This window comes from Aythya fuligula, chromosome 8 (genome assembly GCF_009819795.1).
Source record: "Aythya fuligula isolate bAytFul2 chromosome 8, bAytFul2.pri, whole genome shotgun sequence".
In the NCBI taxonomy this organism is placed as follows: Eukaryota; Metazoa; Chordata; class Aves; order Anseriformes; family Anatidae; genus Aythya; species Aythya fuligula.
Genome location: NC_045566.1, coordinates 26596286 through 26623786, shown reverse-complemented (window position 1 = coordinate 26623786; position 27501 = coordinate 26596286). Strand labels below are relative to the sequence as shown.

The 27501-nt window shown below is 39.5% G+C and overlaps 1 protein-coding gene across 1 annotated transcript; it reads right to left on the bottom strand.

Annotated features, from left to right (window-relative positions):
* Nucleotides 1-1554: 1554 nt before the first annotated feature.
* SLC25A24 (solute carrier family 25 member 24) lies at nucleotides 1555-22498 on the bottom strand. The gene is made up of 10 exons (XM_032192335.1): nucleotides 22256-22498; nucleotides 11929-12055; nucleotides 11351-11438; nucleotides 10773-10884; nucleotides 8042-8200; nucleotides 7533-7685; nucleotides 6462-6569; nucleotides 4498-4665; nucleotides 3196-3346; nucleotides 1555-2526 (listed from the first exon to the last, which is right to left on the bottom strand). Exons 1-10 carry the CDS (start codon nucleotides 22436-22438, stop codon nucleotides 2348-2350), a joined length of 1428 nt encoding a protein of 475 aa, XP_032048226.1. The 5' UTR covers nucleotides 22439-22498; the 3' UTR covers nucleotides 1555-2347.
* Between the last annotated feature and the right edge of the window lie 5003 nt (nucleotides 22499-27501).

Genomic DNA, 27501 nt, shown 5'->3' with positions numbered 1-27501 from the left:
TTGAGCTAAAAAGGTAAACATTCATTTTTTAAGAGACAAAGAATACACAATTGAACACGGTCAAAGAGGCACACAATGCAAAATGAAATTTGAAGACGACTCCATTTTTCCATGTTTGAAAACATCACCAACATAATTTTCAATATTCGCAATGGCACTTGCACACTATAAACAAAATGAATCAAGTCTAGAAGATACACACTTCTGAAGTCATCTCCATATCACACATGCAATACATTGGCTCATTGGTCACAGTCAGACAAAATAGTTGGGAACAAAACTGATATCACAAATCCCATAAAAATACAAAAGATATTGGCAAGACCAAGAAACATTCAGATCAGAAAGGCTTTGTGTACATGGATGATGATTTTCATACAATGATTTTTTTTTTTTTTTTAAATGTGCAATATCAAAGGCTTCCCTAAATTGAAGGCCAAAAGACACAGCTAAAGCTGCCATTTTCTAAAATCTGATAAAACGTTTATAGCATGAATCTTATGGAGTTTCATATTGGTTTATGGAATATAAACTGCAACCATGGAAGCACAGATTTATATCTGACCTGTTGTCTGAAGAATATGGCCTAAAGGGGGCAGTTACCTGTGTGCTTAATTTCTTGTGTGTGTGTGTATATATACACACTATATATGCAGCAGCTGTTCATGGGTGTTTAGTTGTGTGTGTACACACACAGATCCTCAAAGACCTTACAGGAATTTAGCATAGGAAGAAAGTTCTTCCTGCAGTAATCCGATTTCAGGAAGTGGTCTAAGAGAAGTGGCTTTTAGAAGGTCAAGTATAAAGATGATCTTAGTAAATTTGGGATTAAGACACCACACAAGCTGCAGAAAGAGCGTAAGAAGAGAGTTGAGCAGTAATTGTTACTCTACCTCAATGTTGCCCAAAAGCAACTGAAATGTCACATCACCAGCCCCAAACCCACCCCCCATCTCCAAAAAAAGGAAGTCACTTGGGAATTGCTTATACATGGAATATCCTACTTTCTGCACTGAGGAAGTGCTGCTTTGGCTTTTGAGGAGGAACTGTCTCCCAATACTACCAAGTTCTCTGCGTGTGCTTCTGTTGCTTCATTAACATGAATCTGATGGGCACCTGAGATCCACGGTTCCATTTGGTCACTTGGACAAAATATTTCAGTATTTTATGACCTAAATTTCACAAAAACAGTCAGCATGCACAGTACATAGATAACTGTGGAGGAAAGCAGATTTACCTCACATGGTGATCCCGAAAAACCTTTACATAATAATGTAATCCCTTACTGGCTACAAGCACACAGTGGACTGTAACCCTCAGAATAAGGGAAGAAATGGCGAATCCAAAGTGAGAAGTGTTTCTCTCCTCAAGGCAGTTATGATGAGCTCTGAGTTCTTGACTAATTTAGTCTATTTCTTCTAATACAGCCAATAAATAATTCATTATTAACTTAATACTGGATCCTTCACCCTATTTTTAAATAGTAACTTGCACTTGTATGAAGAAAAAAAAATAAATCAGTAACTCATTAGCTTTTTCTGTTTCTGTATATTATGATCCTAAAAAAAAAAAAACATACAACTGTAACCCAAAGCTTGTCACAACAGCATTTACAAGTGCAATGGAAATCAGGTCCAACTAAGCAAGATATGAAAATCACTGATTGTATTACAAAAATACCATGCAAATCAAGTGAGGTATTCTTGATACTGTGGAACAACAATTTCTCAGGCTCTCAGACTTTAATTAAAAAGGTTAGCTAGAAGATAAAGGTGGCAGGCTACACTTGAATGTGTTACTCCATTCCTTTCTATATCTCAAGGTCATGTTTTTCAGAACTTAGATTAAATCTTCAGAAATAACAATAGTAAGTGCTTACTTCTAGAAGTGCAAAATGTTGCCTGTGAATTGCTTGAATATAGGCAGCATGACAAAACAGAAAGTCACTTTCATCTGTTCATTATCGAGGCAATACAAAGTTCTCCTACCTTTGGTTTCATCTGAGCCAAATACATAGTTAGAGAAGACAAATACAAGAAAAAAAAGCCCGTAAGTAAAATATGCATGATTTCCTGAAAATATAAACATATGATTGATTTAAAGATACAGGTTCTTGATTTTTTTTCTCAATTCAGTGACATTAAAGTGCAATATAGGTTTAGAAATGTTATTTAGAAACGGTGAATTACAAATTAAGAAAGATTTTCCCCTCTTCAGCACAAAAACAGAAGTTGCAGCACCTCTCCACAAAGGTCTGTCTCTAATTGTAAGAGGAGACGGTTTGAGAAATCATTTTTGTTCTGGTGTTTCCAACAACATTAGAAACATCTCACCTTTTTCCTTCATTTCATGCTATTCCCAAATTCTGTTTCATTTTTTCATATACAACATAACTGATGCTGACAGCTGGAAGCACTTTCATAAAATTAGGGGCTATGCCCCGATAAAGTCCTTGGATTCCTTCTGTAGCAATAATTCTTTGAAAGAGACCGACCATGTTTAGCTGTGGAGCTCCTTCCACCGAGGCTAGAACAAGAAGATAGTGTTATACAACAGTTCTAGTAATATTAAAAATCCTTAAGTATTAAACACCTGGGTAGTGAGCCTATCAATTCTAGGGTCATCGTTTAGAACTTCTATGCTCACAGTGACATCTCTCTTTAATGCACAGACATTTGAGATCCATGCATCTAAATCCAACTGAAATGCACCGTCCTCCTATACTCTTCTTGCTCCTATTATTAGTCTGTGCACAAACTTATCAAGCAAGAATCTTTACTATGAAATTGTCTTTCTGAAATGTACTCCAGAGCAAACATTGCTGTAAACATTCACAGCATGATCAAAGTACTCTTCATTTTGCCACTAAAACTTAGGAAACCCTCTTCTAACTTTTATGATAGAATTCTGAGGCTATGGCAGGAGCTCTACATCTTGCATGGAATGTGGGTCTCCCAACACACAGAACACCAGTGTCTGTAACATTACATTTGAATCCAGTATGCTAAAGAACAGTGATGGGCAACAGGGACAAACACCTACTGTTAAGACTTTTCCAGATAATCCTTGCTTTTTCAAGTATTTTTTTCCTGCCTCCATTATTATTTTTTTACTCCCACATTCCTGTTGCAGCCATCACAAATGGTACCATTTTGATGTGATCATACAAATTATTTTCAGTACAATGGGACTCACCTTGAGCCTGCATGCGTGTTCTGACAAGAGCGAGAGGGTAACTGGCTAGCTGCCCACATGTACTGGAAACAGTGCCACATCCCAGCAGTACAAAAACACCTGGGTTAGCAGAGCTCGATGCATAGTGTTCTAGCCATGTAGTCTTTAAGAGCTGTCAAGATATAAGATTAAATAGTAAGACGAGATACTTGCATTCCAGAAAGTAAATAAACACGTTTATTTATAAGACTCGTTATGGGTTCAAACCAGAAAAGCATCAAACTCACTAAAAATACCACTTGTAGGGCAAGTGTAAAGTGTAGAGGTAAATACCTCCACACACAGGAATTGACTTGAACCAGACTACAACAGCTAGTGCCTAGAAGATAAATCCTTAAATATCCAGCCACGGCAACAGGCAGCAGCAGTCTAGACCAGTTTAGACTTTGGGAAAGGGGGGTGGGAACGACCCAGCACTCCACAGGGTGTACCAAAAGCTCACACAGCTGGGTATGTTACTCCATGCAGAAGTACAGATGCAAACTGTAGGACAGAACTCCCATACTGCTTTGAAACATTCGCACAAGTAATTCTGCTGATTAGTATTACTGCAATATCACAACAAGATTTGTCTAGACTAGAAAAAATTTAGTCTATGCACATAAGTTTCAAAATGTGCTAAGTAACAACTCCTAGCACCTAAAGTAGATAAAAATATTTTAATTCGTGATGATGGGTGTAAGATGTGTCAGTTCATCTTTAAAGGAAATGGTATTTCAAACTCCTCAGGACAACTACACGTCAGCTACAAAGAATTCTGGTGGCAGGAACAGATGCATACATAATACAAGTTACTATAACCCAATTACAAATCAGAGAAGATGGCAAAAAATGTGCAAAGCTGTAAAATACGTAACATATTCCTATCAGTCAGGTAAAAACCTGACTCAGGTTGGCTATATAAGGGGTGCGTTCCAATCCAACTGGGTCATTTAGTTACGCAAGAGAGTTGTATCGCCCAAGTCTACGCAACGGCTCCTTTTTAGCAGGTTTCTTGATTGATCCAGTGAAAGAAATGAGCCCTGCATGCTAAATGGAACTTGCATGTAAGAACCCATCTGTACTCCCTTCAGGAAGGGCAAAAAAGAAAAGTCTTAGAAGTAAAATCCAATGGAAGTCCTCGTTTTTTTTTATCTCAAATTGATAGCAACTGCAATACTACAAGCCTATCACAAATCTGACTAATACAGATCTGACTAAAGAACATTCACACTTTACATAAATTAACTAGTAAAAGCTACATAATTCAGTGATTAAACTCACCTCATAAACAGCAAGGTCAATGCCAGCATAAGGAATTATTCCCAAAATGTTAGGAATATAGCCTTTGTAGAAGGCCTTTAAACCTTCTCTTTTCAAGATCTTCTTAGCACAGTCAAACATCCCAGAATATTGCCCAGTTTTACCCACAGCCAATCTGGTCTTCAAAACCTGAAAGGGAAAAAACAGTAGCCTTAATTACATACCTTTTCATTATGGTAGTTTGTAAATACAGAAAAACACGATGTATCTGTTGGAACTGCTTTGCATTTTGGTACTTCAGGTCTCCATTGTTGTGACTGCTGTTGAGGCCTGGCTAGCAGTTTCTTCAGATTTTATCATTACTGCAGAATAGCACACACTAACATACACTACATTACAACTTAGTCAAAAAAATGAAAATATGATGGAACATGTTTTGTTTTTTGTTTGTTTTTTTTTTTTTAAAGTTTCATTTTACCTTTATCTTCCTGATTAAAACAAGCAGATTTTAATCAATTTGAAGGCATCAGTGTAGACAATATTTAACATAAGCATTAGCTGAAGAAAAAGTGAGAGCATTCACATACTAGCAGGTCTTACTTCTGATCTACAAACAGCAGAGCACATTGAGGAAGTTTTTCAAAAGGCACGACCCTGTGAGAAGTACTTAAGGTATATAAAGATTGCTTTTCACTAATGAAACCCAACATCAGGTTAATAATAAAATGTGTCTATACAGCATCTTAGGACAAAGAAATGAAAAACAGTATCTAAAAGAAACCACAGATAGAATTTATGAGCAAGAATTTGGCCTACTTTAAAACCTCTTAAGACTGCAGCTTCCTCAGGAGTTTCCTGAGAGTTTTTTTTTTCTTTTACTTCGAAGTAAAAAGCATTTCCAGGACAGTATATGGGAATATTACCTTGTAGAACAGATCACTTCTCTATTGACCAGCCTATTTCTGATGTTCAACCTAACATTTCAGTTAATCCTATAACGTAGCCATCTCTGTACTCAGGCTACCTGTGACTCAGCAGCTCTAATGACAAGGATAGAGTTAAAAAAAAAATAAAATAAAATTATCACTGCCAGCAATAAAAACAGGTAGGTTATATTACAACTGACACCCTTCCTTATGGAAAAGTATTTAGGTTATATTTTAAATTAATTCAAAATTTTGATGTCGATATTGGTTTAATGCCAGCCCCAACATACATTCGAGTTACTTGCACAAAAATATATGTTCTAAGGAACAAGAAAATAAGGAAATACTTTGTATTTCTAATGAAAAAAGCAGGATGTGAAATTGCTACCCTACGGCAGTTCATATTTTAATGCTAATTAAACTGCAACATACATAGTACTACATACAAATACGTTCTACAGAGGAAAGACCATTTAATCCACCATGCCTCAGCTGTAGCTGTTTTATTCTGCTTCCCAACTGATCTCCTGATCTGACCCAGCTCCCAAATCACAATGCAACAACTTCCTATCTGTTACAGGGAAGATCATTCCTTGGTTACATATATAGTAGGAAAGATTTAGGCCGAATTCAGAAACTGCCTTTAACGTGTACTTAATCTTAAATGCATTACAGGATTTCTTTTCCTGGACAAGATTGCAAAGATACATTTAAACTTTGCTCTATAGAGAGACACACCCGAATAGCAAGTATCAGAAGGTACAATCACACAAAATACAATAACCCAAGGTTCAGGCTCACATACAGAGGTAAATGACACCATCACCTGAATTCCCCGTATATATTAAGAAGTAAATTTAATTAAAAAAAGACATCCACACATACAGAAAAATGAGAGGTATCAATTACAACACAGCATATTCTTTAGTGTCTAGCACTGAAATTCTGAAAGGAAGTACAACGTAAAAATAAGTTAGGATATAGGAATTCCAATACTTTGAAGAGTAAAAATGCTGAACATTTGGCGTCTCCAATGGAAGCAGATTTCCTGTTACTAACCTCCATGGGATAAATAGAAGTTTGTGCTGTTGCCCCAGCCAAAGAACCAGATACGAATCTTTCAACAGTGCCTAGATTTCCATCATCCTTAGTGAGTATCTTCTTATACTGTAAAGATATAGTACATAAAATAAGTATCATCTTTGCATGCTTTTCAGCAGATGCAAGAGTAACCTCAAGAGGTAAGAGTACAGTACAAAATGTCTTTTCAAACTGCATTGTGTGCGTATTAATAGTTGTATTTACTAAACCGGCAAACTTTGCATTATGCTTGCTCCAACTCTGTCATCAGGGATTAACAAGAACACTAACATGCAAGGATCCTTTACATTATGTTTATTGTTCAGAGGCTCCCAGAGAGCTTTGCATATTGTTTCATTCAAGACAGATGCCATCATTCAAGAATGCACCGTCGTCAGCTCCCAAAAGGCTCAGCAAGATTAACAGTGTGCTCAAAGTTTCCCTATGGAATTCAGCCATTCAGTTGTGTGATACCCCAAAATTTACTTGACTTTTTGTTGGTTTGATTTTATAATTGTACAAAAACGTACAATATGTTACTTGAGTATTATTTGAGGCAAGTAGATGAAAAACAAAGATCGGTTAGCTACAGCAGAACTGGAGCTCATTTTCCAAAGGAAGATTAGGCCTTAACATGATGTGTAAAGCTGATTCAGAGGTAAATATAACTCTGAAATCCAGGACAAGGGCATCTTATACAGAACCAAGATATTTGACTTAAACAGAACCCTGTACAAGTTCAGTTAGTATAATGCGTCGGGGTTTTGGTCGTTTTCACTATATATAAAGCTATAAAAATGGGAGGACAGTTAAAACTTAATGACAATTTATTTATACTGCTTATAATATAATAGCAAAATCTGCAAACTAAGTATTCTATTAACAGAAAAAGTAGACTATTTGAAATCAGAAAGTCAGTCTAAATTGCAATGGTAAAATCCCCACCCATAAGAACTCCTTCCCGTACAATACAGTAGTGCAAATGACAAACAGTGAGAACGATACAGTATTTTTTATACCATTATTTTCATTCCTGATTTAGCATCTTACCTGTTCATAAGCCCAGAACTTAATAGCTGTTTCAGGAGCTATTTTCACAACATTCACACCATTTCCCCTCCAGAGGGATCGGACACCACCTTCTTTCAACATTTGCTTAAAACCACTGGCTATATTCATTTTGTTTGACTTTGAACCATGAACCTAAAAAAAAAAAAAAAAAAAAAAAAAAAAACACAGTAAGGAACAGTGCTCTGATTAGGCTGTAAAACTCACCACCTAAGTAGCCTGTCATTGCTTAAATGAACTAGCAAAACCATATTCACTATTGAAAATATTATATTAATTGCACAAGCAGTATAATACTTTGCTTGTATTTTTGCCAATATCACTGTGCGAAAACAAAAAAGAGTCTTATGGACACAAAGTACTGAAACTGTGGAAACACAGCTAGACCTTCAGAATTCAGATATTGTATTTGGCCACCATCTTTCTCTATCTACTCTAAAAACTGAAATGATACAATGGAGACAAATGAGAACTTAAAATATTGCACCTACCTGCATCATCACTTTAAGGCGATCTAATGGTGCTGTACCTGTTCGAGAGACAGCACCTGCCACTCCTCCTGCTAATAGCTGCTTCCACCACTGCCCAGTCTTTTTCTCTTCCTCTGTGAACTCATCTGGAACAGTCAGACTATCTCCAATATCCAGCACCTATTAGAATCCAAAGAAAACAGATGCAAAAAAAAGAACATCTTATTCTACCATCTCAACTTTATCAACAGTTCTAATTCCAAATTGGCCTAGAACCTGAGAATACGTAAATAAAAATGCCAGTACAAAATAGATAAAACATAATTTACATTCTAAAATCAACTTGCTATGGATTGCTACTGTTATTCAATTAACAGCATTCTTAAATACTTCTACTGAGCAATAACACCACGGACCCACCATTTCAAAGACTGCACCATCGTCTTTAAAAATTATGACAAATTTCCGTCCTGAGTATATCCCAAACAAAGACATCCTGTCATGATCTGTAAATCTCTTCAGCGAGCACTAATGCCTACATGGTGATTCTAACCTTTCGCAGGACAGTCTTCTAGGATTAGTTTGGTAATCTCTTAAGGATGCTAACAAGAGATTTCACTCTCACAGTAATTTATGAATAAATATGTAGGAATTTTCCCCTCACCCTGACATTTTAAAGTAACATTTTTATAGCTGATATATCAGAATATTAAATTCCCAGCAGCTGTTGTGTATTACCTTACAAAATGATGAATTTGACTGCTTTATTAAGTTGCCTCTCATTATCAATTATTCTGAAATACATATTAATGACTTTTACTCAGCTATAAAAGTTTGACATGTCATTACCAGGTGCATGTGTGCATGACTATTCAACTTGATCAGAGAAGAACATTCCACAGTCTTATGCCTTGGACAGCTTTATTGCTAAAACCTGTAGTAATTTTATGTATCTCTTAAAAGCAATCTTTGCTCTCCATGTAACTTATAACAATAACAAAAGAGAAAAATTGCACCTTAGATGATGCAAAGCCAGTATTATGCATAAATTAAGCCTATAAAGAAGCAAGAATGTTTTAATAACTGATAACAAGTACTGACCAGCAAGCATATTAACTGACAAAAACTTTTTGTTTTAAACTATGGCTAATGTTGATTTCGGACACTACACCTTATTTATGCTGAGTTCACTGTCTGTTAAGTAGACTATTCTGTCTTGCTCACTTGAAATTTAAGAACTGCAGTATGCAGTTTATGCATTTATCCACTGTACAAAGAAGGAAAGACCTAACTTGTCTGGATATTGAATATAAAATAGATTAATGAGAAAATCCCTTCATCTTTCTGACGCTGTTTCCAAGCAAGGTGCCTTCAGTTACTCAACCACAAATTAAGTCATCAAAAGAACAATTAGAACTCTTAAAATACAGATTCAGGGTTCTTACAGATATTACACATACCTACCAGAGTTTAAACCTTACATCTACTTAGTCCCAAATGCAACTTTAACATGAAGACTAAGAAAATCAAAAGTTAAAGCTAAATTTAGGGGGAATTTGTAACAGAACACCACAGCTATCATAATACTTCTATGCCAACGCAGCTGTCTGCTAAGAAGAGTGACAGCAATCTTACAATTAAAAAAAACAGTGAATGACAGCCAGACATGTGAGGTCTCACATCTGCTCTTATCTGAAGCACCAGCTGTGCTACTGTATGGCTGGATTTTGCTTGCTGTGATAACTGGGTCAAGTGATCTTCCAGTGTCGCAGTCAGAAGAGACACCTAAACATTTTCCTTGGGGATAACAGAGGCTATTCCATGTCACAAAAAAATTTAATAGTGGCAGAAAACATATTATTACAGCAAAAGTATGTTTCACTAAACAAGCTGGGAGCAGGACTACCTTATCTCACAGCAGTGCTCCAAGGGTTTTCCCTCAGCAAACAGGGAGCTGACTCCCTTTTGTCAAGCATCTCTGAAATGAGTTTGTACAATGTGAACTGCTCAAAACTTTCATGTCTCAAACTGAATTTTACTACAGAAATGCTGACTGATCCCTCAAGATATAAATGGTGTCACTATACTCAAATCTGTCTTTACCTAACATTATGAATTATTCCATAACTATGTGGTTTATCCTTCCATTTACAGGAAGGATACTAAGCAACCTCGATTATTATTGGCTTATTTACTGTATTATTGCTTCTTAAAAGTCAGTGACTAAGGCATTAAGAGCTCTGTTCAATAGTAACTTAAAATAATGACCTGCTTGTTGCTGTACACCCTGTCATTCTTCAATCAAATTCCATAACATAATAAATGTGAGAACATATAGCATAGAAAGTCACCGATAATGACACTTGCAATTTCAAGGTAATGAAATCTACATGTGTTCTGTGCTCTTGATGTGGTGAAACATACAAATGTACTGTAATATGAAAAAAAAAAAAAAAAAAAAAGATTTAATACTGTGGTTAGTATCTTTCTGTGGAGTATCTTCAAAGGAAGAAGAGGATTTTTTCCTAGGAAACACTGGCATTAAAATTTAGGTGAAGAAAGAGTTCTTGTTCTAAAGAAACTCAAATGACACCATCCTGCTTGTAAACGAGAGGTCAGTAAGAAAAAAGGAAAACCAATCTTTTAAATCTATGAAATACAACTGTGAAGCTGTTATACTCAATACTGCAACTTATCGCAGCAGAAATTAATTTAAGAGCTAGACTGAATTAAAAATAGAAGTTCAACTTACAGTGGAATGTTTCCAATATCGAATTATTTCCTCAATGTCTGTAGCAGGGTTAAACATAAAGTGATCTCTCCACTCATTCCAGTCTACTGACATTGTCCCATCAGCATCAATACTAAAAGAAATTGAACCAAAACAGGTAAGGCAACGGCAGCAGCGTTGAGTCTGTGTGTGTTTGTTTTTAAATACTGGCCATCACAGTGATGCCGTCTGTAGACTGGACATGGAGACTTAAAGGATAGATCTGCCATGGTCTTTCAATATCATGTGCTTCTTAGACAAGCGTATCTAACATTTTCCCATTTAAAAATATAGAACACTTGATTCTATCAACAACATTTGCAAAAAACTGAGGCATAAACATTCCCCTCCTATAACCAGATGCTAAAACAGTGGTCAGACTTCATATAACCCAAGAATAGATGGAATATGCAAGAATTACTGTAGAGGTGCCACTGAAGTTTCCAACAATCTTTCCAAGTTATAATCCCATTCAATTATTATGTTCTGTGAATTAGAAAATGTTCTTACGAAGAATACAAAGAAGCTCAAAAATATTTTAAGAAATGACAATTCCTGACCTTTGCAGGATCTTTTCCGCCTGTTTTTCTGAAATGTTTATACCCAGTATCTTGAGGGACTGGACAACTTCTGATGCTTCAATTTTTCCTTGAAACATTAAAAGAAAAATAATACACATTTAAAACTTTGAACTTCATACGCTTGCAGCTCATTGAATTAAATCATAGCACCTACACAAGAGCAAAAATGATTTAAATTTTAAACAGAGATGATACATCTTTATTATACACTATCAGGACCGAGCAAAGTTAAGTAAATTAAAATCATACAGCTAAATGAGATGCAAACATCCAGTAAGTTAATAGCTAATAGTTTAATAGATACATGGATAAAATACAAGGACATTCCTATCTGGAAAGCAAAGATCCACAGATCAACCAACTTGGAAGATAATAAAAATGACTATAATTATTATTGCTACCTATAGTACACAATAACTACATTCTTATTAAAGGAATGAAGTAGAGGTTTCAAACACAATTTGTGGTCTCCAGTTTAGACAAATAATATAAATTAAAATCATTTTTAATACGTAGTTTCTTCAAACAATGTTTCAACACATAAAATAAAGGCATACCATCATTGTTTTTGTCCAGGCTCTTAAACGCCAGTTTCATTTTCTTTTCATGATCTTTAAGATACTGCATAAATTCTTCAAAATCTAGCTGCCCATCCTGGTTAGTATCTCCAGCCTTAAAGATCTTCTGTTGAGAGAAAATTTAACATTTTGATTTTCCAGGCTATAGAAACTCACAAAATAAAGAAAACTCTGGCTTATGAAGTATCATATTGGTCATTTTGAGAGTCAAATCAGGAAAATACCTAAGCATATACCTCAGAACCATGTTTTGTTTCCAGCATTAAACACACTCCCAGTAGTTTCATGAAGACAGAAAACTCTCAGCAGCAAAGATAGCTTTAAGAAAGCATTATTTATTATTTCTGAAACTTTTCAATTCAAAGATTTTAAGGTTTCTTGCTAGCACTGGAACGTTACACCTGAAGGGACCAAGTTATTTGTGGAGTAGGGCTTGGTGGACATGACAAAATCACTAAAAAGAACAATTTTAGACCTCCGACTTTCTAGCTGTATACAGGGTCGATAATATTCCAGTCAAATTAAGTAGTTTTAACTACCCTTTTCACTTGTGTCTTGTGTTCTAATTATAAAGACAACAGTATAAATAGCAATTAAATATTGAAGTGTTGACCTTAAGTGTAGTACTTTTTGTACTAGGGTCTTACCTGACTAGCACTTCCACCCCTAAGCATTTGGGAAGGAAAGCCTAAGGCCTGACAGAAAATAAACAGAACAAAACACACACCACACATAAAACACCACACACCATACAAACACACTACAACGAACCTGTAGCAAATACAAATAGTTTTTTTCCACTTATGCATGCATTTGCTAGTAACAGGCCTGCGGATCAGAAACACCTACATATAAAATTAACTATGAGTTGAGTATGATAAAGGATTGACAGCACAGCAGGAAACAGGCCTGAAATACAGACAAGGGGTGTGGCACGGCTGCCTGGGCATATACTTTCCCTTCATTAACAAAGCACCTGAAAGGTCTGTCATCTTCCTGTGTGAAAACATACTTTAGGAAAAAAGGGAAATTCCAGCAACCCCGCAGAGCATCAGTCTGTAACCACTGAAGTAGGTCTTCAGAGGTAAAGCCCCAAGAACAGCGAAGCCGAGGCTAATAAGCTCCACAGGATTTACTAGCAGGGGCTTTAAGCCACAGCAACAGATACTCCAAGAAAAAAATAAATAAATAAAAGAAAAAAAAAAAAAAGAAAGCCCTGCAGAGCCAGCAGCCGGGGTCAGGAGAGGAAAGGCCAAGCAGCACTGCTGCAAGCACTGCTGCAACAGGCACCTCCCATCCTCTCTCACATCCAGCAGGACACAAGGAAACAGGAGGCACGGCCACCACAAAACCCCTGCTCTAAAACAGAAGATTTAAGGGAAGTTATGCCACACCTCATCACATGGGCACGAGTTCCTGTGTTGTTGCTGAGTCTGTGAAATCCTAAGGGGCCAGCACACCGTACCAGGGCTGTACGAGGTAGGAGACAAACCTGAGAGCAGAATTTCTCCACTGAGTTGCAGCAAGTTCCTGAGCACTTCAGAGTATGCTTACAGCATATATTAAGAAGTCTTCAAAATACCTTCTGTTCTTCGAACTGCCTTGCACAGCTGTAGTTTCTGAATAAAGTAAGATTTGCATTGCTGTTCTAATTTGCAGTATCTGTTTTTACATAATTTTGTTTACTCCACTATAGTCAGCATAAGTCCTTAAAAGAACCAAGTCCAAAAAGACCTAGCCTACAAAAATGCAACATAAAGGAAGCTAAAAACACTGGTGTACATGTTGTAGGTGTCTGGGGACTTTTGAAAACATCTACATACATTTATATTGCATCTTTTTTTTTCCTACTCCTCTACTAAAAAGAGAACTTTAACATTTAATCTTAAAAAAAATAATAATAATAATTCCCAATTAAAAAAGCAGAGGATTATGTGGTACACCATAGTGAAATATAGGGCAAATTATTTACCTCCCATAATACAGCAAGTTATGCACAGTAAAATAGATGCAAGATATTGCATATTCAGATAAGTGTCTGATTTCAGCCTAGAAACATATTTCTGCAGTACTGATCTTAATATGTTCTCAAGTCCAGCTTGCCAGTTCTACCAATAACTTGTCAACACAAATACACTCATCAATTCAGTTTTATCTCATGCCTTGCCTTACCAAAAAATAGTTTATGGGTACTCAAGTACATGCATTCCTGACTACGTCCTTCCAGTAAGAAATTAAACAAAAAAGCTAACAGATTAACCATTTAAAAAATAAATCCATTAAAAAAGGCACCACAGGACGCTGGTGCCTTGCTAGGCTCTCACAAGCAGCAGAGAACGGGCAGTGTCCATGGCAGTCACACACACAGAGCTGGTTCTACCCAACACGAACTGCTGACATTCCCTGCTGCTATCTGAAGCACACGAAAATATAAAGCATGGGAAGTGTTGTTCTGGCTCAGAGAAATGACAAAATCTCAGCTAAATTCCAATTGCAAAACCTCCACTGCTAAGGATGATGTAAGCCAAAGAAAACAGAAATTCCTAGGAGGCTTAGAGAGCTGGCGATCAGTGTGTGTGAAGGGGGGCACCTTCCATTTTATCTGCCAAATAAGCAGGTTTTACACTGCAACAACTAGAAAAGGATGAGCACAAGCTCACTCTCTGTTCCCTACTTTTGGTTTTAGTTATTTTCCACACCTCAGGCCAGCGTCAACCACCCTCAGTGCAGCTGAACAAAGGAACAGGGAACAAAATGCGTGCTGTACCTCAGCAGGCACGTGCCTATTTCCTCACACTACGAACATAAAGTTCATACAAACAAAAGCTTCTTACAGTCTAAAAAAAATGCACTATTTACGTGGGTTTTAAAGCTTCAGATTAAAACCCCTAATGAGCCAATTTGTGGAATGAACAGGCATGCTCAGAGAGCTTGCCTTCCACTCGGGAGGCTGCGTGGGCACAGGCAGGGGGCAGACACTGGGTTCTGCGGGCAGCCTGACACCACCGCCCAGATGCAAGCTGCCCATCCACAGCATCATGGAAAAATTCAGTCCAACGAGATCAGGGGGAGCAGGACCAGGTCCATCCGACTCCTGAACACCTCCAAGAGTGGAGATTGCACAGCCTCCCCTCCCCAGGCAGCCTACTCCAGCGTCTGGTCACCCTCACTGAAGTTCAGCGAGGAACCAGACTCTGCTGCTCTGCATTTCATACAGTGCCAGGTCCCAGGATTTACCGTCACAGCCACCTGTCATCGTGCCGCTTCCTGGTTCACCAACTTCTCTGTCGGGGAACTGGATGCCTTGTAACGTGGGTGCGTTTCCAACAATCGAGCAGGAACCAGCCCAGCTGCCAGCCCGTGCACTGGAGCCCTGGGAAACCATGCTGAGCGTGCCTGGCTCCTAAACCCTGCCGTTTGTTCTTACAGGCTCACCCTGGAATCGCTTCACCTTTAGGCAGGCCCAGCCCCAAAAGGAAATGGTTTATTTTTTCAAGGTGTGCCATTTCTTTTCTCATGCGAAAACTTTAACCCCGAGGCAATAAATATAACCCACCGTACAATGAAACAGTGACCACAAAGAATTACAGAACTAAGACGATGATTTAGGTTCTCTCCTGTTAACACTTAGGGCCCTCACACGTACAGACTGGAATACTCGTGCTGGCCTATTTGGTCATGACGTTGCTGCCTTTTAAAAGCAGTTCTGTTACTTTTGTTTTCTGCTCTGTAGTCAGTTAATGCAGCTGCTTTTGAAGTCTTGCACAGCAGTGCAACACCAATTCAAAAAGCCAAAACACAGAAGAAATTTATTTTACAATTTCTGTATTACATACAGCACACTGCAGTGCTTAATTTCTACTCCTCTGGCTGTATAAACCTAAGCCAGCAGGTCTGTCGACAAAAATCAGGGAAGTTATGGACAAGCTTTAGATACACCTAAAGATACTGAACACACATAAGCATCCCAATGTGTTATTAAATTACTCTGTGCCAAAGTTATGAACTTTAACACATTCATAGCTATAGTGTAAAGAAAGAGAACATAAGATAATACAAGTCTTAGTGCTTTTAGGTACCCTTTTCTTCTTAATTCACAGTTCAACATTGATGTTATGTGTCGCAATTACTCCTGTATTCTGGATAAGCCTTCACATTCTTCTGGTTACAAAATTCAATTGTACGTGGAAGGTGGGGCTACTCAGTACAACTGATTGCCAATCAGCTATTCTTTAGCTTGTTATTTCAGCTAATTAAGACAACGTAAAGAGTACTTAACAGGAAGTGATCCATCAAGAAGTTACTGGGCATTTCTGGCTTCCTATCAAGCTATCTACCTACAAGACACAATAAAAACAAACAGCAGTTAAAGACTCATAATTGGTGCAATTAGCAGTTCATTGTTCTGTGATCTAATAATAGAGCTCCAAAGGGCACAGTTAACAAAATCACACACAAAATGCACCAGCACCAAGGTAAGGACAGCATGTCTTTGAACATTCAGAAAGTTCACATTTTCTTTCAAAACTTGATATTCATCTTACGCAGATTATCTCAACGGCAACCTTGCCATTCCCTTCTTCTTTCTCTTCCTATTCTTTCCCCCTTTTGGAGCCAAAACAATTAGTGGCAGTCATTCATATAACTCTGCATTCTACCATTACCGATTTGTGATCAATTTATCCAACTCCTACTGCAAGCCAAATTCAGCCGTAGCTCAAACACACGCAGCTCTGTTTACTGAACACGTATCCTACAATCCTGAAACTTGATGGTGCTCTTTCCCTACCTATACATGCCAGGACTGCAGAAGTTCAGGACACAAGGATAACCCAAAACTCAGTAGTAAAGATTGTTTAAATCAGTCTCGTCATTATGCATCAATTGAGGGATAAATGCAAAACAAAGCGAAAGGGCTGAAAGTCCCAGGATGTGCCCACACATCACCCCGACCAGTGAGCCCAAATAACACACAAAGGAGACTGCTGGTAAGTTTAAAAACACCTACACAACACTGCATTGAGCAATACAGCCGTCTGCACTACCTCCGAAGAGCCCCCAGCTTACTGAAATGCTCCGTTCCCATTTGTTCCCTTCCTTCCCACAGGACACTACCAGCATTTAAACAAGCAGGTGACCTGCCAGACCCTGACACCACCTCCCACCCCGTACAGCAGACTTTTGCACTGAGATGTAGTGGTCCCGTCAGCTAGAGCAGCTTCCCCTTCCTCTTCTTTGCCCTGAGCACTTCTTTTCTTTGCAAGACAGAAGGGCTAGCCACAGCCTTCCCACTGGTTCACCTCAGGTAACCATCTCTATAAAATGAGCCTAAAAAGGAAGAGATGCGAGCTGTGGGTATGCTCTCCAGCACGCATTGCAGAAGCTGCTCCCACAGGAACTGGATAAACTCTCAACTCACAACTATGAATTAGATTCCAAGAATCTGAAATGGCATAAATGGGAGATGCAAACTATCCTCCCTTGTAGCTTCATTCAGCATTCCTTGCAAGTTACACTTCTTTTTTTTCAAACTCTGAACATACTTGGTAGACAAACTGTTCTGACAAATGAGACTATTCTACTGCACAGGCATCCCTACCTTGCTTGCACACGCCTTAGATTTACCAGCATTTTACCTTGCATTTTCTCCTGGGACACACTGCTGTCCCAAGACAGTGATTTAGCAAAGCATTTCAACATGTGGTTAAGAGATCTTCCAGGGTGGGCAGAGGGGTTCACATATTCGGTACCTAGCATTCTTGTGTCTTGCACAACAAGAATGAATCACTCACTGCACCCTGTTCAGGAAGGAAAAAAGAAAAAAAAAAAACTATCAAGTTAGTATTAGAAAAGCATTTTTTTCTCCATCCTTGTATGCTTAAAGTGTTATGAAAATTAACTTGAATTCATTAACTTGCTATTTCATATGGAGACTTGGTGACTACAGCATGCATCAGTTAAAAGCTTCTGAAGTTGTGCATGTTGAAATCAAGTAACAACGTAAATGTTTCCTTACAGCCAGACTCAGATATGTTACTGAAGATGTCTGTGGTATTTCACTATTAGGTCCCTATAATGAGACATTTCTAACACCTATTATGACCTGAAAAGCAAGGTTTAAAGTAACTAAGTAGTGCCAGTTCTCAATGAACACAGGGCATCTGTTTTTTGTAAAAGCAGAAGGTGTCTACCTACTCTAAACCTACAGTATTAGTTTTTGGCATACAATTAAGAACAAAGTTTCATTTCACAAAAAATGGCACTGAGAGACACGGAAGTGCAAAAGATTTCTGCTTCTACAGACTGCGAATCTTCATGTCACATAAGGCAATGATTTCTAAGTGTAGGTATTGTGTAGAAGCTGCTAAAGCAGCTGGTGCTGTTTTTATACATTCCTAACCAAAGTGCAAAATAACAAGAGGCTTCATTTAATTTGCTCTACTAGCCTCCTAATTTTGCCATGTAAGGGAAGTTACCAAAAGTAAGAAGAGCGCAAATAGCATAATAAAACAGTGGAAAAATATTAACGGCTATGTTTAGCTCAGTTACTCAACAAATATCTGTAAAGGGATACGCTGCTGGGCTAACAACAGCTGTAAGTTTCATGGTCTGAAGCACTACCAAGCTCAAGTGTTTAGGAGGCCAGAGGAAAGCTCAGCGTTCACGCCTGGTTCTGCTCTCACCTGTGGTCTCTCTCACACCACACCGCAGCACTGTGATACAGCACAGGAATCTGGTCTGCTTGACAAAATTCTTAGTTCCCTTTATTTCAAATGCAGAAACACACTTCAAGTGTTCCGAGTATTTTTAACATAGCTGGCCTACAATTCTCATAAACACAGTTGACTACTCCAAGCAGATCGTATTCCGATGGCTGAGAATTGAGTCTCCTTGGGCCTTGTTTCCATTACATCACGCTGTACCTTCATGTGAGTTATCTCATCACACTGTTTTGTTTTCATTTAAAGCCTTACTGTAGCCAGGAATGACAAGACTTATGTCTAAATCTGACAGTCAGTCTAAATAAGAACGTCATATTGTTTCCAGAATGTAGTTATTCATTTCAGTAACATCTTGCTGCTCTTAGCTCCAGGACTCAATGTATAAATAGTACCTGAATGTGGACGCTTGGCTGTTTCTACCACAAACTGAAGCGTGAAAGACGGAATTTGCCTCCTGCAGGTTTACTGTAAGGATTGATTGCAACAGAAGGAAAGCGGGAATAAAAATAGTATAACCACTCACACCATGTATGGTACTCACATCTAAGAGACTCACTGCATTTTGAAGACACGGGATGAGATCATTTGAGATCCGATCCCAGCATCTATTTTGTATCTCTACCAGACAACTCTGCTAATCAGAACTGACTGTACAATAGCTGCTATCGGGGCTTGTAGAGAGCCCTTTGGTACTGTCACCATGATCAACTCCCTCTTTGTAGGTGCTAATATACGAAGTCAGGAATCTTTTGTAAAGCTCAGCAAAGCTACCCATTCCTAGCAAGTAACATACTCAAATATAAAACAGGAGTCATCCTGGCAGCCCCTAAGTACACACTTTAGACTTTTCAGTGGCTTACTTTTCTGTCACACACTTACAGGAGGCAGGTCAAGCAGAACAGAGTCAGAAGCTTGTGCCACTTTGTGCAATGAAGCCTTTCTATGGAGAAAAAGAACGATTCTTCCCTCAAGAAGAACCACGAGACCTACTTCCAACACCTACCACATCTATTTGATGTCTACAATACTCCTTTGCCTAGAAGAGTGTCTCGTCACACATTAAGCATTAATAAAGCCATCAAGAAAATGGATGTAAGGTCAGAGGAAAAGAGCACACTCTTGTGTCTATTACTCAAACAGATAGCAGCTTGCTAGCTTCTAAATGCACGCATGTTCCTTCCAGTAAGGGATTACGTACTGTTTCAAGAGAAGAGAGGAAAGCAATATTAGTAGCACAAACACTGATTTATAACACTGTGAAAGTGATGACTGAAGATGACCAAAGTGACTTGGCAGTGAAAACACCTCACACCCACCTGGTAGCCTACTGACAGTTACCCAGGGTGAGCAGCGCTGCCCACCAGCAGTGACCAACACCACCCAGCACGTCTATCTCACTACACGCAGGAGCATTTCTGGAAACCTGACCCCCCACCTGCATTTGGGAACAGGAGAGTGCAAGGCCTGAAACCCTGACTCAGCCACGAGGAACTGAAGTCTACTCTTCTTCAGCACATCCAAAGGTCTGCCCACACCCATAAAACCACTGAATCAGTAGTGCTGAATGTGCAGCCACATTGAATATTTACAGGTTTTATTTCCTTACTCATTAGTTGTTAGCAATTATAAGACTAATTCTGCCTCTGCAAACACAAGGAGTACAATTGCATGCATAATTTTATTAATAAAATGCCTTTTTACCAAGTAGTAAAAAAGTATTTTACTGAATTATACATCAGTTTAGAGCTTGAAGTGGAAAAAGTTGTAGAAGGCAGCTTCAAGCCCCAAGGAAGAGCACAGGAAGCAGATTAGCTACATAAAGGCAGGAAAGAAACTGGAGGCAAGTCTTACTGAGGGTCTCATTCTAACAAGTCATTTCAAGTGAAAATCATGTGCATCGTTAAGTTTACAATGGTGAACATAAACGCTGCAGTGCGCGGCACTAATTCTTCCACCCATCTCAGACACGTAGCGTGACTCACAGCTTACTTTGTTTACTCTGTGTTTCTCAGGCAACTAAAACAGCCAGCTTGGCTCCCCACTACATCCACGGGAGTGTAGCTTATCTCGATTGATTTCATGGTTTCACTTCCAGTTTATCCTGCACCAATTGAAGCTTTGACGAATACTTAGATCTGCACTTTGAATGGAAAATATCACACTGAATATAAGAGAAAATAACTTGAGATTTCAATTACAAGTTGTTCCAAAGTTAAGATATACACCATGTCTCAGGGCTTTCAGTAAATTATGTTGGAGGACCATCCCCATTAATTGTCAGAAAACTGGGCACCTATTCCTCTGTTCACTCTAGGTTAAAAAAGCACTGTTAGAGTCGAACTGGCACAACAGGTTCCCAACAATGCATCCGCAATGCCTGAGTGAGGCCTACAACCAGTAACATGACAGCTCTCACGGGAAGCAGCACAGACTGTCCCTGCTTTACAGACCGAAGTCTGCAAATGCAAGATACACACTCACTAAGATGCTTTTGACCAGAAGCAATACTGAAGTGAATGCGCGCTTAGGACTCTCATTTACACTCTCACAATACTATCATTCAACTTTGGAGACCTGTTGGATACTTTTGCTTAAGTATATGAGACTGAGTTAAATATAAAGAGGTAAAATAGAGACCAAGTAATGAAGAAAGAAGAGGCCGCATCCCAGGGTTAGCATCAGGTCACTGAAATTGAATGGTTACCCACCACACCTGAATATTGCAGCCAAAATTTAGGCTGACTTTTCTGACCCTCTTTCCAAAGCTATGCAGTGCCTAATGTAGGTATGGCAATACAATGCCATCTGATCAGTCATCATATTGAAATGAAGAACAGCACTGATACAACAGCTCCAGCACAGACCTCCGCTGTACCTGTCTGGCCTACCTGCAGCTATGTCTGATTTTCACAAGTGCAGGCAAAATGCAAATTCCTCCATAAAACCTGGACGTTACGCCCGTGCCCTCTGAACGATGTACAAAAGCAAACAGCACATGGCTAAGCACAAACGTTGTTAACGAGCCCAATCTGCAGGTCTTATGTGGCTGCAGATACCACCTACTTTCTTTGCAAGCGAACCGACACCTCAGAGTGCCAGCTCTCAACTTACTGCCCACAGAGTGTTACGACTTTTAAAATTAATGGAGCCCACTGAAAACAACCTCCCCAGCTTCCATAAGCAATACCTTTTAAAGAGATAAACGCTGAACCTAAAAGCTGCCAATTTGCCTTATCGCACAAACACACCCAGAGAACCGTGCATTAAGCGACTTCATGTTCTGATCCTGAGGCATCCACGATAACAACTAGGACACGCGAGTTTCTCCCCCAGGTACGGGCCAGATTTGCTGTGCCAGCACTTGGTGACTCCAGTTGTAGTGACTCAGGAGGCATCACTGGTAAAAGGGGACAAGGAAACGTAACAGTCCAGGCGGATCCGCGCAGAACCCACAGCCCAGGGTCTGTGCGGGGCTGATGGCCATATCACAGCCTGTGCGACCCCCAGCCGCCGTGAGCCCCCCCCGAGCCGTCCCGGAGCACAAACACGGCGGCAGCAGCAGGCCGAGCCCCGCCGGCTCCTACCTCCTCCGCCTCCTTGCCCAGCGGGATGCCCATGGCGCGGAGGCCGGTCTGCAGCTCGGCGATGTCCACCCGGCCGTCCTCGTTGAGGTCCAGCTTCTTGAAGAGGCTGGCGTAGCGCGACTCGCCCTCACGGCCCCCATCGCAGGCGGCGGCGGGCAGCGCCCGGAGCAGGAGCTGGAGCATGGTGGGCAGCGGGGACACGGACAACGCCTGGGGCCGCGCCCGGGGAGAGGAGGGGAGAAAGGGAAGGGAAAAAGGGAGGGGAGAAAGGGAGGGGAGAAAGGGCCGGGCCGGGCAGCAGCGCCACGCCCGCAGCGGGAGGCGCCACGAAATGGCCGCTCCCCCCCCGGCTGGCCCCGGAGGAGGGGGGTGGCTGCTCTCAAGACGTGCCTGTGGGTTTCTTACCAGCAGGGAAGGTGTTTTTTCCTTACAGAGGGGTTTGGCCGTGCTCCATCGCGCTGCTGCGATTTGGCTGAGGCGATGTGCGCTTTCGGGGTTGTGTCAAGTTAAGTAGTTCCCACCCCAGCGTGGAAATCCCAACGATGTTGCACAAGACACTCTGAGATCTAATTCGGGTACTGGGGGTCATCGCAGTCCCCGACACAGCTAAAGTCAGGTCAGCACCGGAGCCAGATGAACAGTCAGTAGGATAATCCAGAGACCCAACACAAGCTTTTGACAGAGCTGGGCTCGTTCAGCCCTCTGGAACAAAGTCTAGAGGAGAGGAAGCTGTTGCTCCATACATAAATCAGCAGCACGAACGTCAGAATGCAAAAGGAGCTACCTCAAGGGCACAGTGGATATGAGAACAAGTGGATGGAAAATTGTCAGCAAGAAGGCTGTTCATCTGACAGCCCATTGCCCACAGAGAGCTGCAGGGAACAACAAAGCACCCGAACCCAGTCTCATCCTCATGGCACAATAGGCAGGCAGCATATGGCAGGGGAGAGTGGTTCAGCCTTAGTGAAGGCATCGGCCTTGCTCAGAAAGTAATCAATAGAGCTAACCTGGAATACTGTCTGACCACAGACTACTTACCGGGTTAGACACTATTGAATAAGTAACCTTGCATTTTTAAAGGCTATGATTGCATTATAGGTTTATTGAATCAACAAAATTAGGCAGGAAGAGACCTCAGGGGGTACCTACTCCGGCCTCCTGCTCAAAGCAAGCTCAGCCATGTAGGTGGCCCAGGTTGCTGAGGACTTGAACCAGTCTTAAAAGCCTCTACGGACTGAGACTGCACAATCTCAGGCAGCCTACCCTACCACCTCACTGTCCTCGTGGGGAAGACACTTCTCCCTTTAACCCAGTATAAGCTTTTGTTTCATTTTGTGCCTGGTGTCTCATCCCCCCACCATACCCCACTGCCAGGATCATAGTATCTTCTCTAACATCTGTGTAGGTGCTGGTAGGACAGAGGCCTCCATCTAGGCCCACAGAAAACACATCTCTTGTACCAGCTGAAACAGCCCATGTTCTTCAGCCTCCCCTCACAGAAAATGCTCCAGCCTCTAAACATCCTAGTGACCCCCTGCAGAACTCTCCAGTTTGTTCTTTTAGGTACTGGAGAGCCCCAAACCAACCCAGACGATCTAAATGCAGTGTAATTTGTGCTAAGTAGAGAGGGACCATTTCTTCCCTTCTGTTAATAGGGCCTGGGACGCTGCTGGCTTTGTTTACTGCCAGGGCACACTGCTGGCATGCTCCAGCTTGCTCTGTGCCAAGACCCCATGTCTTTCTCAGCAGGTCACTCCCCCACCTGTATCACTGCAGGAGGTTATTCCTTCCCACATGCAGTACTTCACATTTATCTTTGTTGAATTTCCCGAATTTCAGTGCCATAGAGATGTATATGTACACATACACAAATATTTATCTATTAATATAAAAATATTATTTTAGTGGAAATACGAGTTTGTAGCTTGAGAACTTGCTCTAATTTACTTGAAGCGTGAATTAAAAGTAATGCCTGATAGGGAATGATTTTTGCCACTTCTTACTTGAATTAAAAATCAAGACAGAGAACCTCATTGTGATACTTTGTTTTAAAAAGGACTTGGTAGCTGTTATTTGCACTTGTGAAATGTTAGTGTCAGTGGTCCAAAATTAAAAGGTATACCTGAAGCAAGAAGAGCTAGTTTTGACAGATTTGACTTTCATAAATGGATCATACATAGGTATAAGGACTATATTGTGCATTATGCCATCAGCAGTTGTGTGGGAAAACAGGCCACAGAACAGATAAAGCTTGATGCTTCAGGAATTCATATTTGCCAACAGGTTCTGCTTTGACTTGCACACAGGGAAGATGGTTGAAAGAACAGGTTGTATTTTATTGGCCCAACTGTTTATCTAAGATGTGAATCAAAAATTAAATTTATTTCATGGACTGACTCCAGACTCACACTGATCTACCTGAAAATGGAGTAAGCCTGTATCTGTGCCAAAAGTTTAAGTGCTTTGACTGTAGTATGAATAGCTGATACCAATAAGAAAAGCAGGTAAAGGTCTCAAATTTTGCATGTGGCAATAGATAAACTGTTAGCTATGTGTCTGTGAGGAAGACATTACCCTTGTTAAAAGATACAGACACTTGTCAGGCTGAAGTACCCTGCTGCAGGGATGTTCAAGACAGCGACTACAAATACAGTTCCACAACTCCACTTCATTTACATCTCTAGTAACCAGTAAATAAGTCTTCCACATTATGAAGATAGCAATACCAAAATCATTAGTTCTTCTGCAGATGGTCTTGCATGACAGATTTGGAGACTTCATTATTTATTGAGGCCTTATTAAAAAAGTCTGGCAATTTTTACCATGCTTGAAGGAACTGCGTAGCCACAGAGGACATCTGTGAATCAGGAGATGTTTGCTGAGGATATGCACCTAAAACAAGATGCCAATATAATTTTGTAACATTTGTATTCTATTATATGACTACTTATATGAACAGTGAATAGTATCAGAACATGAAAAACATATACATTTTTACTAAAACAAGAGCTTTTAATTAGTATATCAATCCATTTTAAATTACATCAATACTACCCACTTAGAGGAAGTGCTATAAATATCACAGACCCTAAGAGGCTAGATACAGACAATATATTTTATTAATAGACTGGAAGATAAAAGATAGTTCAGCTGAATTGCATGATTCAATACCTACTCTAGATATAGCTCTTTCTGTGAAAGAGAAACACTTCATAATGCCCTTAAAATTATTAAAATAGACTACTTCATGAGCCAAAAATCATTTCTGGCTTAACTCTAGGGAGTAGAGTAATTATTAATGAGATCATATCCATCTCTGCTACAACTGAGAAATGTGAGTACCTCCAGCAATTTTATTGCACCTGAAATAATTATTATCAGGATATATAAAATACAATTAGAAAACACTAAGGCAATACATATTTAAAAGGAAAAGTCAACGTTCAGGTTTTCTGTTGTTATTTTTGGATAAAATAAATACTTTATTACATAGATTTAATTAGCTCAGCTTTAAATCATCAACAGATTATTTCATCAAAGTGAACATTTTGCAATCTTACTACCTTCTGAAAACATGCAATGGTAAATTCAAGTTCTATTATTATTTTTCACTTTTTTTTTTAAACTGTAATACAGAAGCATCTGTAAGTCAAAATGTTATCTGTCAGTGGAAGTTAAGCTAGAGATGCTTTAGCTGTGTTTTGACTTGGAAGGCACAAGTTTTCTTGTTACACATCAAGATTTTGAAGGACACAGAACACCTTATAGGACTGGGGCTGTTACCTGAGTTTCGTTTACCACACAGCTTTAAACAGGCATACAACATTAAGGCAGTGATCATTCAGTGGATAAATTAGAGGAACTACTTATGTAGGTTAATACTAAATATGTTCAAACATATTTGGAGAACTGAGACTTTGCATGCGTTTCTTAAATCTCTGTGAAAAGTACCATGATTAGAGTTTGCTTACCCACATTACATGTAGCTCCCACTGAACCCACTTTTTAATTTAGTTTTAGACATATAAATTAATCTACCCCATGGCCAAGATAAAATACTTAGAAGTGCTTGCCATTGGAAGCACTAGTCTGGGTACAGGTGGTAGCCCAGACATTGCATTGGATCAATGCCGTTAAGTCCCCTGAAGCCAAAGCAAGAACATGTTTAAATTTTTGTAATAATACTCTTCTCAGGATAAAGTGATGCAAGTCAGGAACAGCAGCACCCAGCAGAGAAGCAATGCTATAGAAGGCAGGTAGGTGAGCAGATGAACACAGGTCACATTACTACTCTATCTCCAATGATGATATATACAATGATGCTTCAGAGGATTTTAAAAGCCCAAGGATATTGACTTAGCCTGCCCACAAAATCACTTGTGCATGAAGAAACACTTAATTCCTGACCTTTTGCAAGTGAAAACTTCTATTTGTAAGATAATAGGCAACTTTGGAATTATTTATTTTATCTTGATATAACTATGGTATTTCAAAAAGTGTTTTTCCCTTGAAACTGAGTTTTATACCTGCTTGAGAAACATCCAGTTTGTTTAAAAATGTATGAAGCTCTCCCAAAATAAAATTCAGTGCTTTAAGTTTGCAGAAGCTTTATACCAATGACAAGGCAGGATTCTCACATTACTCATAGTGTTTATCCTTCTTCAAAGAAGTCCTCTGCTATTTTGAGAATATTTTGATTAAAGATCCTAAATACATTTAGAAACCCATGCATCTGACACCTTTGACTTTGATCAAAAAGGTTATATTTGATATAAAAGACTCAAAGCTACTACTTTCAGACTATACATATAACTTTTTTTTTTGGTGTAACAAGGGGCATTAGAAAACAAGGATTGTATTTAAATCAAAACCTCAAGTACCTGAGCAACACCCTTTTCATTTTAGTAGCAATCATCTAAGGATGAAGAGTCACAGCAGGAAAACTCTTCCTCAAGGAAGCTCTTCCCTTAGAGAAAATAGGGACAAGGGTTCAATAACATACCTCACAAGGCTAGAGCCCACCCTACAATAGCTGAGGAAGGAGAACAGGCATCCACATCCACAGCAATTAGCATCCAACAAGACACATCTGAAGCCATATCAGGAACACAATGCAAGGCCAGGTCAAATAGTGGTGATCATCCACCATCTAGTAATTGTGGAAGGGATCTACAATGACAAGACAAATCTAAGATCAAGCCAAATAATAGCCGAGAAAAGCCTATAGAAAACAAATAGAGGAAAAA